The sequence below is a fragment of the Ixodes scapularis genome, unplaced genomic scaffold, assembly GCF_016920785.2.
Source record: "Ixodes scapularis isolate PalLabHiFi unplaced genomic scaffold, ASM1692078v2 PGA_scaffold0__279_contigs__length_252992795, whole genome shotgun sequence".
NCBI classification, from domain to species: domain Eukaryota; kingdom Metazoa; phylum Arthropoda; class Arachnida; order Ixodida; family Ixodidae; genus Ixodes; species Ixodes scapularis.
The window spans coordinates 40,349,498-40,369,480 of record NW_024609835.1 but is presented as its reverse complement, the minus strand read 5'-3'; the positions used below and the strand labels follow the sequence as shown (position 1 = coordinate 40,369,480).

The following is a 19,983-nucleotide window of genomic DNA, read 5'->3' as shown; positions in this document are numbered from 1 at the left end:
TGGTGTGCGTTAAAACATTGTTTTCATCTCCTTGCTGCTGGAAGGTGTTCACAAAAAATACATGATTGTCACACATTTTGCTTTACCTATATTTTCTTGCTTATTCCAAGCAGAAATGTCTTACTATTTTTTCGGCCTGCATACCAGATATGGAACCCACGTGACTGAAAACGAAAGGAAATGAAAAACATCTATTGTTTGATTTTGAATATAGGCCTAAACCCCCCTCCACATCTGACCAAAAAACTTCTCTTTTTTGTAATTTTTTTTTGTATATTTTTTTATATATTTTAATTTGAGATACTTATATCTGAAAAGGTTGACTTTTATGCGGCAATATACGTTACGTGAATGCAATCTTGGTGGTCAGTGTGCAGTTTTGCAGCTCTTTATAAATTTTAGCGTGATAAGACACTTACCTCTGTTTTCTAGTTTTGCACATGCTCTCAAGGCGTCAATCGTGCTGACAACGAGGCCTGCGGTGAATGCCACTGTGCCTCTATGTCCTCAAGGTCACTCGAAAAGGCGTGCAAAGCCTCCTCTCACGTGACCAGGACCAGCCAATTTGACACTTGCCTTCCTCACGAAGGGCGTGTTGTTTGCCACACTTGTCTAATTCCCCCCCAAGCTCTTCAAGAGTGGAGTCTCCGCCAGACATTTTAAGCGAGGTCTGCTTTCTGAGAAAAGGGTCCCCCCTTTCCTTGGCGGGGGCGCAGGAGAACTCTGCGGCGTCCGTCGAGGGAGTGGCCTCGGGCGGAGAGGCAGCTGCGGAGGAGAAGGGCAAGGCGGCCCCGGAGGAAGCCCCCAAGGAGGGCGACCCCGAGGCCATGGACACGGAGGAGCCCAGGGCTCCCGAAACCGAGAGGGACCGCCTGGTGAAGGACGCGCAACTGTCCACCGCGGCCGCCGCCGCCCTGGGTGCGGCAGCCGTCAAGGCCAAGGTGGGGAGCTGCCGCCCTCTTGAGCAGGGATTCCCAAGCTTTCCCATCTCTCGACCTCTCCTGGTTTTGGCCTTAATGTGATAAAGTGGCGCAAAGGCTCGTGGACCCTGTAAACAATAATGCACACACTAGTGAGTTCGCACATTGTTACGCATCGCTGGATGGCTCAGGTTTTATAAAATAGTGCTTAAACTTGAAGAACATTTTACACAAGGGCAGGGGCAGGGATGGCTGAAGAAATTTGTGAGCTTGGGGTAGCCCTAAAGGTACCCCAGGGGGGGTACCGTGATTCCCAACCTTCCCTGCCCCTAGCCTGCCCCTAAGTAAAGTGTCTTGCCAGCTTAAGCACCATCTTAAATAATCTAAGACAACTATCAATACGTAACCATGAGCCAAACACTCCCTGGTATAATTGTTTTGCAAGCTCTGTAGGCTCCTGAACCACTTTAATGTATCAATGCCATGATTGGGAGATTTTTTTTTTTTGGCTAATTATTGAGGGAGATGGGTCTTCATTTTGCTCATTTTCTCTCCCGCGTCCCTGCTTCCTAGAAGTTTAAACGGCATGGCTACCTTCTGGGTGCCTGCGGAGTCAACAAGTCCTAGATAGCAAGGCCGTAGCTGTCGATTTTCTGCGTTGCCTGCGGGGGCCAACACGGGGAACGGTTTAGACACGAGTGCTGCATCGGCGTTTGTCCGGGACTCGCATTCTCACCGATCAAACGCTTGTCCCACCCGAACGCTGACACAAAACTCGACTGCCGGCTGTTCTTAGCATTACAACCTTATTACGGTGGAGACATTGGTGGAGCCGTAGACACCTCCTGGTTTTCTTCTTTTCCTCCTTCTCCCCACATTCGCAGTTTGGTGATGGAAAAAAATAGAGGATTGTCTGTCTTGCAGGAGGTCTTTGTTATATGTGGGTCTGTTTTGACGAGCACATGAGTGTGTAACGGAAGATTGTTCTGTGGTCCTGGGGTGACTTGGTCGGGTAACAACTGGAGAGTCCCGCCAGATTGTTAGCTCTTAATTCCAACGGGCTCGTTGGCTTTGGAGTAGAGTTCTTACCTATAGTCTGAGAAGGGCTTATTCTGGTGTATTGTATCTCTGATGTAATTGTGATTTTGGTGTAACATCAAAGGTCTTTGGGGTCTATGTTACTCCTCAGTTCTTCACTGAGATTCCAGATGTTTATTGTTGGTTCGGTGGTGAACACGCCAAATTTCACTTCATCCTTAGGATTGCCTCAAATCCCCATTTCATGTTTGGGGTGATTTTTTTACGAACTCTGATTTGTAATCTTGCCATTAACACACCTGCAGGTATAGCAGCAGCAGCAATTGTTTGTCAGTATTTTCACTTTTTTTTTTGTTGGAAAATTGTGTTCAAAAGGAACTCAGATTTGTGTCTGGTGTCCCATTGAAGGACATTTCTAAAATATTTTGGAATGCTAAAGCTAAAATGCAATTAGTGGAAAGGAGGAAGCAGGTTGATCTGCAAATTGTTGGAAGGTTGGTAAAGAGACGAAGAACGGATGTGAAACTAGGGAAGGTGGTCACAGGGCCCGCAAGTTTGAATTTGTGGTGGAAATTTCCGTGGCATGGTGATGGTTGACTGACTGCCTTACTGTGCTTGTTGAGCATTGCTCTTCTTGCACTGGCTGAGCAAGCGCACCTGTTATGATTGCAGCACCTGGCAGCGGTGGAAGAGCGCAAGATCAAGTCACTGGTGGCTTTGCTGGTGGAGACCCAGATGAAGAAGCTGGAGATCAAACTGCGCCACTTTGAGGAGCTCGAGGCCATCATGGACAGGGAGAGGGAGACGGTGGGTCCCTCATTGTTTGCTGGGATGCTTGGCTCTGCTCTTCTCGTGCCTTTTGTTTGTATTTGCTTTGTTGTCTGGCTCCTTTCGGAACCCGTCGTTTTAGCTACTTTTTGTCATCTGCATTACCAGATCACAAACCATTGTCGTCTGGCAGTGCAGATATTTACTCTTTTACCATTGTCGATTACAATGGAAAACATGTGAATGAAGACAGCTAAATGCATGTAAACTAACTTTAAAACTCTGAAACAGAGAACTCATGCAGATAGCGTTTTTCTCCGAGATCTGCATGTGCGATATCGGCTGACGTCACACGTGAGTTGTTCCCGCATGTATATTGCATCGTGAAATGCAAATCTGCTGCGTCCGCGATCTGCAGTATTTGTTCCCATGACATGGAAGTTCGTAGCGGATTCTCGCGTTTTTGTTTGCGATCTACAGGCACGATACCGGTTTCCACAACAGGCAAGATTGTAGCGAATCCCCGCATGTTTATTGAACCATAAAACTTGAATCTGCTGCGTCCACGATCTGCAGTATCCGTTCCATTGAGTTGTGAATCTGCTGCATCTGCAACCTTCAGTATTATTTCTCATGACATAGGAATTCATAGCGAATTCCCGTGTGTTTATCGCATCGTGAAACGCAAACTTGTTGTGTTTGCGATCTGAAGTATCAGTTCCCGCGTCACGCGGTTTGTAGCGGGAATCCCGGTTTGCAATGGCATTTGCATTTGGTTAAATTCATGGACCTCCTTCGGTTTTTATGTAATTTTTTTTGCACCCACTCCTCTCAAGTTTACCACTCTACCGCTAGTTCCTGTAACGTGTCTTCGACCAGCGTGTTTGCCATTCTATAAGCTTCTTGCACCTGACGTCACTTCCGGCCAGCCTCAAAATCGAAGCCAACATTGTCGTCTCTGCCATCAGTGCCTTTGCGCCACATTGCAGGCAGGCAGTCGGTGTTTTATTGCAGCGGCAGTAGCGCCGTAGAGCTCTGGTATTTGCCTCGCTTGCATTTGATGATAAAACAGATTGGTGGCGAGCAGCTGATGGAATGCAGGTCAGAATAAGCGTGACTTGTGTTTTACATTCTCGCACGGCACTTTAATGTGCATGTAAAGCACTGTCGCTCGGCACTTGAACGTGCACGTAAAGCACCGTCGCTTGGCACTTTAGTGTATGCAGGCGTGCTGTCGGACGGCAAAAGATGCGTCGTCCACTAATTATTCGCGGCGACCGATGAGAAAATTAGTTAAGCCACCTATATGTGAAATCATTGGGGGGATATTCCGCAGAACTTGTCAGCACTGTAGCCTGTCCTCCAACTTTTGACTAGCTACACAGATGAATGGAGCTGCTGCGCAAGTAATTTCGTCCACTTTATTCGTCTTTGTCGATTGCAAGGAGGTTCCTCAACCGACACAAAGCGCAGTCCACAAACCCTTTGTTGGTAGGAAGCTCTTCCGTTGAGATGGTGCTGGCGTCGGAGCCCTTTGCGACACCGGCGAACCAATTGCTCGAGCGTCGCCTCATCCCGGCTTCTAATGATTGCCAGAATCCTAGAAAAGTAAAGCAGTACTGCCGGTCGTAGCTCCGTTTTGTCGCCGACTTTTACGGCTGGAGCAATTAATTATGGCGCAACCGACCGTTTTAACTCTCAAGCGAGCGGACAAATTACGACGTGAACACGGCCCCAAAATGCAAAAGGCGTAGCGTAACTGCGACGTATGCCTCCAACACCAATTCCGGTGATGTTTCCGAACCGGAAGTAGCGTCGCATTGCGGTCTCGTGCAAGAACCCTATCCTGCCCACGCATTCGAAGTGGTTCCAAAGTGGCAACATATTGCGTTGCAGAAGCCGGTGCGTCGTGTCGTTGAGCGTCGTGATCCCGACGGTTGGGCGTAGAGTCATTGGCGTAAAAAAATTGTGAGTCATTCCACTCTATGAAGGTGAATGACCAGCGAAGCTCTTTTTAGCACTTGACACAGACCTGCCCAAAGAGCCAAAGGAAACTAGACACTTGCGACGGGACCACCACCCCGGGAGTGCGAAAGGACAGGAAACTAGGCACGCAAGCGTTTGGAACGACGACAAAGAGAGGGCGGTGCGAGCGTATACATAGCCGACGCGGGTTCACATCGGCAAATCTTTGAGAAATATAGCCGACGCGGGTTCACATCGGCAAATCTTTGAGAAACCTTTTTTATCTACTGAGAGTCACCGATCTTGAAAATGGTGCCTATTGATAACTTCTGTATTTACTCGCAAAAAGAAACAGACTTTTTTGTCTCGAAAAATTGACACAAATTTGGGTTCATTACGCGGGGTAAAATTTTTCCATTTCTACACTTCGTGCAAATGTCATATTAGGGGCCGTTATGACATGGCACGGTAGCGTGGCACATCTTTACTGATGGAGGCACACCCCCGCCTGGTTGGGGTGCGCAGCAGTAACTATGCTTTATAAATTGCAAACCTTTTTAGGGCGTTTCCGGCGTGCCTTTTGCCGAAGAAAAAGCGCCCTACGAAGCTCACTCAGCACGGAGAGCGATGTGACCATTCTTAGGCCTAACCACTTTCACGATTTCACTGTGCGAAAGTGGACCACAGACGACGGCGTGTTTGTTCACATCAGTGCATCCGATGGACGAAGAACGTTCGCGGCTGGGCAATTCCTCGACCCAAGCTTCTTTAAGTGTGCGTGCCACTCGGTTTCATAGTTGATCACTTCCGCAACTATACATTTGCAAGCATTACGAGAGTGGCTTGGCTTGATTTTGCCTGACCGCTTGGCGGCAAAAGAAAATCGGTCTGATGATTTGGACGCAGTTGGAGACTCGAGGAGTTAAAGGAGTCATGAAACGCTTTTTCAACTTTTGTTCTGCTTAGCTTTCCTCCTCAACTCATAAATCGCGCATTGCAAGAAGTCGGAAAGGGAGGAGTCCCCTCTTGCTCGGAATCTCGCTTGTGTAGCCGGACACAGCCATTGTCCCCCTAGAAGATTAGTCCGTCGCTCAAAATTCTGACTAGTTGCTTTCCCCACCCCGTTCACCCCGAAGCTGACAGTGCTGTGGAAGCTACGTGCTCGTTGGGCCAGCCACACATTTTCCATGTGATCACGCTCTCTCGCGCGTACCGACCCGCAGAGAATGAGGTCAGGTGATGAAAGGGAGGCGGCTGATTGGTCCGGCAAGCGCGTAGCTTCCACCGCAATGTCAGCTTAGGGGTAAAGGGATTAGGTGAGGTCCGGTGTCGTGCGACTTGCACTTGGGTCCTGGTGATGCGCTGCGGGGGCGGTTATGGTGGCTAGTAGCCCGGTGACGCGCTGTGGGGTCCGTGGATGTATCACAGTGGAAAGGCGGAGAGTTTACGAAGGGAAGGAGGTACGAAATAGTCCGCTATGTTTTGCACATTTTCGTAGTGAAGGTCAGGCTTCTGACTTTCTACCTTTGTTCTTTTGGCCCACTGAACGATGTGCTATTAGTAAAATCCCAATATAAATTGATTTACTCCAGCCCAAAATTCATTTCATGGGTCCTTTAAGGATTGGAGGTGTGTTTAGTATGGGAGGGGGGAAAAAAAAAGTCAAAACATTGGTGTCCGTTGTGGGGGGTGCGTTCATTGTGCGAGTGTGTTCATTATGTGAGTAAATACGGTAATCTACTGATTAGACCTATTTTTATATTACCCAAGCATCAAGGAGAATGCAGAAATGGTGTTCCATGCGCTGCATGTGCCGGCGTCTGCAGCAGTAACTGTTCTAAAGTAAAGGCCTAAAACAAATGGCAGCTTGCACGCGCATTCAACAACGCTTTATTTAGGTTATTTACTTTGAATCTTATATGGGGAAGGCGTGCGCATGCGGCGGTACGAGGGTAGAGTTTTTAGTCACTGCACATGAAAAATCCACGCAAGCCTAGCCATAAACAGCTTCGCTGTAAAAGGTGAGCGGATGTGAAGGTCGCCGTCGTCGGGGCGTCCCATCTCGCGTCTGCTTCGTTTCTTGTCGACTATTCAGCTGTAGAGCAACCTTCGGCGGAATGGGCGTCTGCCACACATACCATCACTGTGCCAGGGTCGCGACGGGCAACGGCGTGTCACTTCCACGACGTCGTCGGGCGGAAATCGAGGGTCCCCTTTTGAGGGGGCGGTGAATGCGCCGGTCAGAGATGCGCTCTAGGCACTGCACTCTAAGCAAACGGACTTGCGACTAACCGAGGTGCCCCTTGCCCCATTTTGACGGCAGCTGGAGTACCAGCGCCAGCAGCTGATCCAAGAGCGGCAGCAGTTCCACCTGGAGCAGCTGAGGGCGGCCGAGTTCCGCGCCCGGCAGCAGGCGCACGCCATGATGATGGCCCAGCAGGGGGCGGCGGCCGCTGCGGCCGCCGCCGCCGCACCGCCCGGCTCAGGGGGCCTGCCGCCCCAAGGGGGCGCCGGCGGTGGAGGAGGCCCCAACCCCGAGGACCCAGGTCAGCACCCCCGCGGCCCCTCCTCCCAGCAGCCGCCCTCGCACCGCACGCCGTACAGCTACGGGCCCTCGTACGGGGCCGCGATCCCCTCTGGCATGGGGCCTCAGGGCAGGCCCGTGGGGCAGTTCCCCGGCCCCGGGGAAGGGTTCAGGGTCCCCCATGGGGGCGGGGGCAACCCCGGGGCCTCCCCAGGCATGCCTCTCTCTTCGTCCTCTGTCGGATCGCCGGGCATGCACCCCTCGGGTGAGTTTTTTTGTAGTCTGCTTTTTCTTTTTAAAAGGATGGGAGTGGGTGCGAAAGTTTTTGATGTCGGAGGTGTAATAAGACCCCTTTCAAAAGTCGAAGCCATCTAGCGGCTGTCACGGAAGCACCACTGTTTCCGCACGAATGGCGGTGATAGGAAAAGATAGGTGAACTCGAAGCACCCTCAACTTTGCGAATCGAAGGCGACATACGAGGACGATGTGTTAGGAACAATTTCCGGCTTTCTGCTCCATGCTCTTCAAGGTGTTTACTTTTTCCGTTGTAGAGAATCCGAGTAGTGTTGCCATCAGGGCGTCGGGTTCGGCTCTGAATGAAGTGGGTAAACTGACTTTTGGAAAGTGTCTATTTGCAGTTGTTTCTTTATATGGTGAGGAGGAGGGATATATGGAGTGTTATACTAAGGCTCACTGTAAAATTGGCTAAAAAATGTGGCTCGAAAAGTCGGCAAAGGGTGTCATGTAGCCATCTAAAGTTTTCATTGGAGGCTTATTTTACTGGTGGATTCTAGCTCGTGAAATTTCGAGGTGTAGCTCCATTCATGCGAAGAAATGAGGCCAACACCCTTGGCATGGTCATTGGCGTCATTTGCTCGCTGCGTCTATCGGGAGATAGCTCTGCAAACAGAACCCTCGATTAAACTTCTAAAATCTTCTTTGGTGTCTGTCATTGACAGTGTCGAGGGTGTCGGTCTAATTTTTTCTCTGGAATGGAGCTTTGCCATGAAATTCTACGAGGTAAAACTCGCCAGTAAAATACACCTCGGATGAGAATTTGAGACCACAACATGAAGGTTCCAAATTTTCCGGACGATTTTGTAGCGATTGCCAGGTAACATCCTACATGTATGTGACTCTGGGACATACTTGTAATACACCATTTGCAATATTCCCAAGCACCCCAGCCTGCCTTGAGAGATCATGGGAACAGTGTTCCTTCAGCTCCCTAGTGATCGCTACTTTTGACCAATTCCATGGTTACACACTTTTAGAGCGTCATTCAGAGTCACCATGAACAAGCGCCTGATATACCCCAAGGACCTGTCATAACACTTTTAAAATTTCTTATCAATGTCAGCATTTTTTATACTGTGCATGCGATCCACCTTTCAACCTGGATGCTGCAGAAATCTCTTACAATATTATCATTCTTGTGATTGTTGTTTTAGCAGGAATTGCTTAAAAAGCCGAGAATTCACAACAACAAAAACCAGGATTTGGTTGGAGTCTGCAGGGCTGTTTATAGTATTTTAGTGTTTCTAACTTAATATCAGCGTCTTTGAAGCTGTACGAGAACGATAAGAATGTAAGAGATTTCTGCAGCCCCTCCAGTTTGAAAGGTGGACAGCATGCACAGTATCAAGAACGCTGACATTGAGGAGAAATTTTGAAAGCAATATGAAAGGTCCTTGGGGTAGTATATCAGGAGCTTGTTCAGGGTGACTCCGAATTAAGCTCCAAGGCTGTGTAACCAAGGATAGGGTTGAAATTACCGATCACTAAGGAGCTGAAGGAACACCTTTCCCATGATACTTTTAGCGCGGGCTTGGGGCATATAGCAAATGGTCTATTGCATAATGTTACGATATCACTAACGTTGCTTTTGCATTTAGCCTCAATCTATGAAAAATACCAGAAAAAGTGAGGCTGTCTTTCGAGCAGGTCTGGCGTCCCTTTATTGTGCCACTCGGCAATGGCCAATTAGTGTTGCGGAAACATGGCTTTTCGTCCGAAATGAGGGGATGCAGGGCCGTACCCAGAAAAAAATTTCGGGGGGGGGGGGGGTTTTGGTGACAACGGCGGCCATTTTGAAAGTGTCTATTGTCTTATTTTCGCCTATGAATCATGTGCATCGGTGGCATATAATGGAGAGTTACAGCAAACCGGAGAACCGGTCCCGGTTTGGTACCCGGTAGCCGACCGGCGCCACTGCGCGTGCACAGAGGTGGAGATTAAAATCGGCTGGCTGCCAGTGCACCGACCAGGGCCGTACCCAGAAAAAAATTTCGGGGGGGGGGGGGGGGGGGGGGGGTCAGAACTTCCTAACCCCTCCCCTGGTTACGGCCCTGAGGGGATGTAATACCTCTGTCAGACAGGCACCTAAAAGGATTTTTACGCCTAAGGCCTTTAAGATTTTCAAATGACCTTTCCATTCTGCCATGGTAGACAATGCAAGTAAATGTCATTTAGATGATGTTTACAGTGATTGAAGTCTCATAGCCCGATTCAAACGCATAAATCATGTTCATGCCAGAAAAGTAATATTCTGGCGATATAAATAATTTTTTAAGTTTTTCTGAAGCAAACAATATATTAAAAAAGGCAAAATGACGAGTTTAGTCGAGGGATTACAACAAAGTCCACCTTAAGCCCAAGCAAAGTGTTTTTTTGGCGATTAGCGGCAACCCTGGGCGTCTCCCGCTTCAGTTCTAACGTTGCTTCGTGCTCCCGGTCCTTTCCGTGTTTCTGCTATGCTTTTGCCCTGTTCGGTTCGGTGTTGTGCTCACGCTCCAGGTTCATCGCACGTGTCGGAGGTCCTCCAGACCACCCTCCTAAAGTCGTATCAGCGCCCAGGTCGCCTTAACGCTCCGAAGGAAGCGCAGCAACCCCTTCCTACCCGTAGACGCTCCTCCGTCGTTCGACGTATCGCACGACACAAGAGTGATACAGAAATATATACCTACAAAAAAGTATAAAATATATACAGTACGGATGGTAATATAAATAGAGAAATAAAAGCTAGATAAATATGGTTGTAAGTAAAATCGAAAGGAGGATAACCGAAGTACTGTAGTAGACAACGCGAGCAGGCGACGACGAGGCCTACTAGATAGCTGGGGCCGTGAGTACAGAAAACTATTAGTAGAGCGAGGTTTGAACGAAATATACGTGAAACATATTCTTTTTCAATAATAAAAATGCAAACGCATTGATTTTAGATATCGGTACAATCTTTTATTTCAATTTGCTTCTAGACCGCTGCTGACGAGAGTAGGCCTTTAGCAGCCGTAAAGGAGTTGCGGGAACTCAGGTTCGCGAAAAGGACCTTTACGCTAAATGCCATTTGAGTTGCCGTGTGGCACCACCTAAAAGAAAGCGTAAAGGTCCTTTTAGGTGCCCGTCCGACAGGGGTATTACAATCTTTGAAGAGGTGCTGCACCTTAGGGCAAAGCTGGGTATTAGAGGGATTTCAGAAAAAAAGTTAGTGCGGTGCATGGCACCAAGGGCTTTAGAAAATAACTGGGAAAGAACTGGAACTGTTTAAGTTATAAAATAGAAGATTGCGAAGCCATGAACCGCAGGCAGTGGGAGGTGGCCTGCTGTAATTTTGGGGTATGCGAATGGAGCTTGTCTCTCTGTTCTTTTAAATGTTAGAGGTGACACAATCACTTCCTGTCGGCTAGTTACCTACTAACTGTTAGTACTCATAACTCTTTAGAGTGATGGTATTGTGGTTTGCTTAGAACTTTTTGTTTGTTAGTTTGAGCTTTCAGTAATTGGAATTCATATTTTGCAGCTTTCTGCCTTAAACATGATACTACTAAGAACATTTTATCACTGATAGTAGATTTCCGTATCAGAGATGTGCATGCCAAGCCTGAAGTGAGATTTTAGTGCTAAGGTGTTTGATGAAAATTGCTTGGTGCTCACTGCTTCGAATTCTTGCTAACAAGTGTCTTGCCCAGCCGAGCTACTAACTGCATAATACTGATGTGCTTTGTTAGGGCCAGTGATCTTGGTTTACTTTATGAAGTTGAATATTTAAAAATTTGTTTTGAAGCATGCCTAAGAAATCAAGTGTACTACATTTTCAATTAAAAAAAATAATGCAAAAGCAAATAAGGACAAAAGATGTTAAGCGTGTAATATTGTTTAAGTTGCTCTACACATCTAAGTTTGGGACGTTTGATTAGCAGTCAGTTGAAGTGGTCTCAATTGTTTTCGTTTTCTGGCAGGCGCCTATCGGCAACATTCTTTTGGGATGGGACACCCATACTAAACGATGCTGTAAGAACGGATCTATGCACCGTGGAGCCTTTCGTTTGGTTCACAAATGGACAATCTGGCCACCAGAAAGATTCAGCATTCTGCTTTGTGCCCAAGAGCTGCTCTAGTCTCGTTTCATCAGATTAACAGTGAAGAGAAGCCACCACAAAAGAAGTGACCCCTTTCAATTGTGTGCATTTCGTGTTCTACTCGGTGTTGCGTACAACCTACGAGTTCTTCCAGAACCCTAATTCACTTTATTGTGTTCTGTGTGCTTGTTTGGACATGAGAAACAGGACTGTTCCTTTTTCTTTTTTTTTCTTGTGCCTTGAAATTTTTTTTTAGTCGCTTCAATGATGCACAAAACTATGCTCGGCTCCTCCGAGGTTTTGAAGTAATTGAACCGAGGTCTGCCAAATAGGCACATTCTTGGACAAGATTTGCCAAGTTTGCATAATGATGGTTGAGTAGTCATACTGGCACCGTGTATTGTACAAAGACACCCCCATTTAGCTTGTTCATGTCATGCTCTCCCAGCTGTTGCACAAACTCTCAGTGGGTGTCCGGTGTTAACACCTACCGAGAGTATACAAATAACTTGTTTGTAAACTTGCCCTCGTAGATCTGAAAAAGTCTAATCTGAGATTTATCGTTCGCTGTTCTAGGTGCCTAGGTTTAGCCACTCTTCAATTTGCATGGAATTGAACTTTCGCTGAGTGCATCTATGAAAAGATATAAAAAGAAAAAAGATATATTTCCTTTTTTCGTTTTTCGTTTTTTTTTTTTTAAAGACCGTTTGAAAAATTTAGTTAGTTATAATGTATTGTTTGAGGGAAGATTGCCGGCTGAAGCTCTTTACATTCGTTTTGTAAATGTTGTATAGCCCTCATAATGTAATGCGAGCTGCATGCTACAGCATAAGAATGCTCATCATATTTCCCCAAAAAAGAAAGCATATTGAATAAAGTCGACTCTATTCTTCTATTTGACAGACTTTCTTGTCAGTGTTTCCTTCTGACTGGAACCATCGCACCTATTAGGACACAGTATTAAATCATTAGCTTGGATTACATTTTGTAGTTTATGTAGCTTTTATATGCATACAGGTAATGTAAAGCTTTTAGCTTCAGCTGATATCATGAAAGCTTTTAGTGTATTTGTTTCCACATTTTTTAGTGTATCCTATGCACCTTTATGGCATGTCACTGTGGGGAGTAAAAACAGCAAGTAAAATTTGTCAGTTAAATTATAGATTTTATTTCTTTGGCACAATTTTTTTTAAAGATGCGCAATACAATTGGTTAAGTTTGTAATCCATAGTCATGCCTTGGGACAGTAAACTTGTATGCTTATAATAAGGGGAAGGACAAAAGGAGTGGCACATTGGAAATGCAGCTCCACCAAGGTCTTAAGTCTTTTTCACTAACAGCTTTGTTTCTTTTTCTCTTTGCACTGCTGACCCACAAGATTGAGGTGGTAGTAAGACACGGATGCCCTTTCACTTACCACTTTTTGCTTGGCTGCATTGTGTTGAGCTGCATGACTGCTGGTGCTGCATGCTTCAGAAAGCCTGCCTCGCTTCTCTAGTTTGGAAGGATTGCATGGCTTTCGCTGCAGGCGGACTTGGAGCACAGCACGTTCAGCTCTACCGCCGTTGCTCCTGAGTAATGTGTCGGAATGGGGAAGCTAAGGTGTATGCAGTTGACTCTTTTATGTCACGTGCTAGCAGCCTCAAGTCAAGGATTGGGAGGAAGAGTGTTCGTTTTGAAAGTAAATGTGAGCTTTGTTTCTTTAGCAACTCGTCTGGAATGTTAGGACCATTCTTAGTGACAATATTTGGCACGCTGAATTGAGTTTCTACCAGGTAAAATGGGTGGAAAACATAAAATCCTGTGGTCACCGACAAAGTGGGAACAGCGGGACATCTTTTTCGTACGCCCAGCCTCCACCACGCGTTCGTAGCCTTCGGCGTGCTTTGGCAGCGCATGCTTGCTCAAAGCTCACGAGACGACAAAGCGTTGTTGAAGGTGGGGAGTGCAAGCTAGAGGCAGAACAACTGAAACTTCCTTGTCATTCCAACCCTGTCGGTGACCACAGAAAAAAAAGTAGGAGAGAGTTGCCATCTTGACCCCACACCCCACCCTTTGTACCTGCATGCCCGTGTGCTGCTTGCTGTTGCATCTGTCAAAGTTACGTGTCGGAAAGAAGGCGGCCTCTTTGCTGCCTCCTCTGCTGGGCGCGTATGCCGGCTCTTGGTCTTTGTTTTGACAGTTGTCTTCATGTGGTGCTCGTCGTCATAGTCCATTACATTTTCAACCTGTAAATATGACTGTTGAACATAAAAAAGTTTAATGTTGTAGCGTGGTAAAATGGCTAATTGGCCAGCTTGGCTCCCTACTCTTTTTGAGCTTTGAATCATCTCCACTTGCATAAGCTGAGTGATATTCCCCTTATGTGCTATGAAATAATTTAATGGGTGGGAATGGGTTTGCCCAAATCTAAAAGAACTAATTGGTTAAGCTTTACTTCTACTTCATGTCATAAATGCCTGGAAACTGCGAAAAATTCTAGTTCATTTTGTTTGAGCATAACAGCAGTCACAACTTTTTATTAATCTGTAGCAACATTGATGATGTTGCTTTGACTGCATATGAACATTGCCAGCATTGTCGTAATGCCCATGCAAGATAAGTCTTTAGTCACTGTGAGTTCTGCAGCAGTGTACTGGAATGTGCATCTCCAGATAATAGCTTCCTCGTGAAAGAGAGCATTTTGCACCTGGTGTAGTATCTTAATTTTAATGACATTGGCATTGCAAAGTGGTCGGATAGAGAGGATGATGCTTTCTGAGGCTGGTCAGATAGTGGGAGCACCAAGTTAGCAATGTTCACATTCACATAATTGTCCATTGCAGTGAGAGGCATTCGTTTAGGTTGACTCAAGCAATGTTCACATTCACATAATTGTCCATCACAGTGAGAGGCAGTGTTTTAGGTCGACTCAAGAAGTCTCCCGTATCTCAAACTTCTCTGAGGGACCACAATGTTCACGTTCTTCACAGCTTCTTCGAATTTCCATCCTGCATCCCTATTTTCAATGTCAAGGACAGTATGACCTACAACAGTCCTTCATTCTTTTTTTCTTCATAACTGTTGGCTTCTAAAATAGTTTTTGCGCAAACTGTCGTATTTAAAGCATAGCTTAGGTCCTATTCTTTGAACTCTATGACAGATAGGGAGATAATGGAAGACACGGAAAAAGGTCGGATTGGGTGTTGCAGCTCATATTGTCCACGGGGGTTCTTTCTCCGTGTTTTCAAAACGTGGTCTCGTGTACCCTTTCTCTGTCGTGATCTCCGCATACCGTCCCATTTCCTTTCTTTTCCCTTGTGTGTGTGTGTGTGTGTGTACGTGAATGTGCCCCTGTCCTCCTACCCCCCTCCCCCGACCCCCGGAGCAGCCGGAGCGGCAGCCGCAGCCGTGGTGGCACCCGTGCCCGCCATGAATGGGGGGCCTCCGATGGCCCCTTCCACACCGGCCAGCACAGCCCCGATGGAGCAGCAGCCCCAGCCGCCGCCGCCACCGCCCCACGTCCCGTGTCCCCCCAATGTGGCGCCCAGCCCAGGTCAAACCTCTTTGTCTGCTTCCAGCCGTGTAGCGTCCAGGGAAACAAGTGGGGTTTAGAGGGAGGCATCCTTTTCGCGACTAAATTCTGCATCATTTCCCGCCTGCATCGTTAATAGTTTCCTGTTGGTTATGTGGCAGAATATCTTTCAGAATAATGTGAAGGCTTGCTGTCCTGCAGGCATTTAAACTCAACTGCAGCCACTTCAAAGTCATGTAAGTTAACAGAGTCACACTAGTCATTTGGAAACTATTCCAACCTTGGCCAACTGTTTTCAGCCTCTCTGACTCCAGCAAAAAATGTCTTACTTTAAATGAAAATGAGGGTTGGCAACACTGTCAATCTCTAAGATTGCTAGGGGGGACACTACCTTGAATTGCACCTTTTTTTTCCAAAAAATGCATATTCAGAACTGCAGAGTTTTGGCCTGTATGGATAACAAGGAACACCCTCGCAAAGTCTTGTCAATGTGCACTGACAAACAATGTAAAAAATAATTATTATTTATATGTTGGTGAGGTGTGCTGCACTGCGAAGCACTGGTCATCCACAAGTGAAAATAGCTGAAAGCAATGTCAGTATATCAGAAGAAGTTTGAAGAAGACATCGCCTACACTGCTGGAAAAAATTTCTAACATTTACAATGCAAAAAAAAAAAAAAATTTTAAATGTCATTTTGAAATTTTTAAGTGCATTTATCTCAGCTTCACTTTTTGGCAGCAAATCCCACCTAATAAAACTATTGTTTCAGTATGAAACTATTGAGAGACTTTATATTTGCAGATTATATGCCGAAATTTTATTGAGCCGGTTAATATGGAACTTAGATTTTGCATTTTCATGTTCCTTTATTTTAAATAATTGTAATTTGCAAAACTTGGGAAATTTACAATATATATATATATTTCATAACTTTTTTTACCTGAAAAATGCATATTTTTTTAAATTTCTTTTCATAGTAACCGGCAACAAGTATTCCAGTATGCATTCCACCAGAAAAATATGTGGTGATCAACACCATTTCTCAGTGATAGATTCATTGAGCAGATTTCATGCAAAGCTATGCTTTACTTCATTTGGGGGGCGGGGGGGGGGGGGTTAGAACCTTATAAAATCGCCTCACAGGGCTGAAACTTTGCATGCCCTCCTTTTATATGGCTACAAACACCACCTGCAAATATCACGCCGATTGAGTGAGCGGTTCAAGAGTAGACATGCTCAGGTATTGTCCCCCCTTAAGAGCAACCTTAGCACGTTGCGATGTACCATTTCTCTGCGACGTCACTCTTAAGGTTGTCGCACGGTGCATGCCAGCCACAGTCATGTCCACATGTGTCATGTGGTGCCATGACGTCATCTGAGTGATGTCACTTGAAGTTTCGCACACACACAGCATGCATATGCCTCATTTGCGACACATACTCTGTGTCTCCAAGCTTATCAGATGTGACTAAAAAGTGCTTACATTGTTATCTTGTAGAAGGTGTCCACAAGAATCGTACAATGCTTCCAAAGCTAGATGACATGGCTCTTAGCCAGCGAACAAGATTGACAAATTTATCATTGGGGAAAAGTTGGAAGTTTGGCAGATCTGGTACAGTCAGGGAATGCGAGAGAGTGCTGACTGCAGCAATGAATGAGAGAGGTGCTTTCAGATGTTAATTTGAAGGTGTTTCCCTAGACCATCAAGCGGGAAACTTGAAACTATGGAGGTTTGACACAACATGGTGTTTCTGAACAACGCTGCTTGCATTCGTGTTTTTTATCAAACTAATCGCTCGATATCAAGAATGTCCTAGAGTAGGCACTGGCTGCATTTCTTTAAGTCACTAACATCGAAAATGTGTCACTTTGTGGTCTGTCCAGCTAAGTGGTCGTCATCGTTGGCAGCCAAACTTTGCATTGCTTCTGTGTAGAGTGGCCCTTTTTGCTTGATACACTTTCTTGCTGCTCTTTCTTATTTCTTTATTGAAATGGGGCTTTGAATTAGTGAGACAGAAGTATCTATTTGTCGAGCAGGCAACCTGAGAGTGAGTTTTGTTAGTGACATGCAACCAAGGCATCTTGCGCTATGATCGAGTACCCGAATCCTCTTCATACTAACTTCAAGCATTGGAGGAAATGCCTCCGATGGATAGTACTTCCTGGTTACGGCCTCCAAGGGTCGCACATAGCAAGACTCTGAGCTGTCACTTTCGTAATTCCTTCCCACTACCTAGAGCCACCGAATAGGCTATGCCTGGAATACCGGCACTCCGTTCCCCTATTTTCTTGTGGGAACTGCCATTTTGGTGTTCAGTGCAGGGTGGACACAATTGGCGATCGTTACGACTAGAAAATATGACGTGCCGATCTTTGGACACGGGGCGGGGAACCTCGGGCGATGTCGTTTCAGTCCGTCGCCGACAGTTTTGACGTTCATAAAGGAAGGAGAACCATTAACTGAGTTTGCGGGTAAAGCTTCAGACAACCGGCAACTATGATTTTTAGGAACCAAGGACAACTGGCGGGGGGTGCTGGGTTTTGCTGGCAGTGATAAAAGAGTTGAGGAGGAAAGGGTTACAGTCGCAAAGAGAAGGTTAGAAGGTTGGTTTAAATTATCCAGGGAAAATTGAATGAAGTAAGACTTAACTAGTACGGCTGGGCACAGGGGAAAATTGGGACTCCCTCCTGCACGGCTCCGGCTTAAAGTCTCAACCCTGTCCCCCAGAGGGCCCAGTGTTGGGGTAACTCTAGACAAACCTGAAGTAGTTTCACCCTAGGTTTTACCAGAGCAAAATTGGCAACTTCTTCGCCGGACATGGGAAGGCGGGTGTTGATGTTTTTAGTTTTTTTGTCCAATCCCCCAAAGGTCATCCTGGTGATATCCCCCACTGCCTGGTGATAGTTACAAAAATGCAGAGGGGAAGCAAATCGGCTTAGAAGGGTGAGGGGAGGATCAAACTTTTGGGTGATTTTTTTTTTTTTTTTTGGTTTCTAGGTTTTTCCCTTTTTTCCCCCTCTCCCCTCTCCCTTCCCAACCTTTAAATCCACCTGGAACTTTGAACTTGTGATTCCTTTTTAATACCCTATCCCACTTTTAATCCCTCATCCCTTTGTTCATGCGAGTCTTTTCCCCTATTAGGGTGAAAAATAGTATGCATGGACATTTACCCCCTTTTCCCGTATCTCAACACTTCCCCCCCCCAGGCTAGGTGGCACGATCTACCACACATTATAAAGGGTAGTGCCATTAGCATCCAACCATCCATCCAGGTAGCTGAAGTGTCATTACTCTGAAGCATAGCTTATTTAGTGGCTGTACCTTCGGAGCCTTGCTCTCGTCCTGAACTAGTAGTACCGTATGTTGGCATCCTTAGGAGAGTGAGAGTGTGAAAGTGGGTCCCGGAGCAAACGTGTGGTTTCTTGGGCCGTCCCCTGCAGCCGAATGCGAGCCTCCCCCACCCCCGGCCGCGAGCGGAGACCACGCGCAAGGAGCCGGTCCCCCCGCCCACACGAGCGCCCCCACGCCCCCCGGAATCTGAAGAACGCGGCTGGGCCCCTTACTCCCCTGCAGCGGGCTCGCCGGAAGACTTCCTTCGTGCTATCTCGCCAACATTGTGTCATCCTCATTGTTTGTTGTACATTTTTCAACATTTCCCGTATCTGTCCCCTAGCGTAAGCTCCATTTCTCCGCGCGTCATTTTCTTAGCTTGCGGCGATGAGACTCTGTTCCAACTGTTGTCGGGCCGAGCTGGGCCAGTGTTTGTCTCGTGATCGAAGAACGTTCGGCAGCCTCTCAGGCATGTCACGTGCTGATCTGGCCGACCCCGGCACGAGTCGCTCGCTGGCGACGAAGGGTCGTAGTTGGGGGCGCGAAAAGTGCCGACGCGACGGGTTAGGTATTACTTATGCGTGTGGAAGATTCATATGGTGATTCTTTTCATTTGAGCTGCTAAAGAAATGCTCAAGCTTGAAAGTCAAGCAGTTTGATTATTTTCAGAGGGAACCATTTCATAGAATCAGACACAATAAAAACATTTTCCCCCCAGCATTGTGTTCTGCACTTCTTTTTTTTTTATATAGACAACAAAACTGTTATAGTACAGGTCAGAATCCTTATGTTCTGGGACTGGGTTCATGGTCTTGAAATTTAAAGTTGCATAGCTAAAATACATTCTCTTTCAAATTGAGCCTCCCCTCGCAACGACACGCTTCTACCACCTAGTGTTGAACTTGTCGAGACAGTTCTAAAACCTATTTTCAAACTCTAGCTTCACTATTGTTTTTTGATCAAACTTTGACGAAGTCGACATGCCGGCGAAGGCAAGAAGAGGGAGTCGCACGAGGTTAGTATGGTGGGTGTGGGAAGGCTGTTCACGTCGTGAGAAAGTTGTCAACCAGGAGTGACCTGTGGTGAGCTGTCTTTGGATGCTTACTACGTTCGTCGTCGTCTTACCTTCTCCCTGCCTTCTTTCAACCATCCGTGCTATTCGGAGGCTTTTGAGCATGATGGAGTAGGTTTACCGTAGACCTGCTTCAGCATGTTGTAGGTCTCTGTTGAACTTTTACCCAAACAAATGCAAAACTTGTTAACGTGCTGCTAAATAAACTTTAATACTTTGCTTAGACTAGATGTACCGCAGCAACCTTATGACTTCCATGGGCAAAACCGCTGTTCCGGGGATGGGGTTATGCCATAATGCAATCGAAGCATCACCATAGGTCTGGTCTACACATACACTGCCTTATAAACCCAGTCCCGGAAATTGTGGATTTCACCTCGTATAATAAATCGCCTCCTGGACAATCTTTTTTTTCCTGTCTTTCGTGAGCTGCAGGAACCAAGTGAGACATCAGTTCTCTTTAATGTCTTTGCTGTACATAATTTAGGCC

General features: G+C 46.5%; 1 protein-coding gene across 3 annotated transcripts in view; it reads left to right on the top strand.

The window, feature by feature from the left end:
• The window catches only part of LOC120838809 (SWI/SNF complex subunit SMARCC2), a 49,469-nt gene extending 30,331 nt beyond the window's left edge, over positions 1-19,138 (top strand). Inside the window, exons 21-25 of one of the 3 annotated variants that reach the window (XM_040208878.3) lie at positions 717-941; positions 2,631-2,765; positions 7,015-7,480; positions 14,941-15,108; positions 18,532-19,138. In XM_040208878.3, the coding sequence (XP_040064812.1) occupies positions 717-941; positions 2,631-2,765; positions 7,015-7,480; positions 14,941-15,108; positions 18,532-18,632 (1,095 nt within the window). In that variant the 3' untranslated portion in view covers positions 18,633-19,138. Of the gene's footprint in view, positions 1-716; positions 942-2,630; positions 2,766-7,014; positions 7,481-11,453; positions 12,467-14,940; positions 15,109-18,531 lie in introns of those variants that run through there. The other 2 variants (XM_040208879.3, XM_040500455.1) reach the window with 2 other exon arrangements.
• Positions 19,139-19,983: the final 845 nt, after the last annotated feature.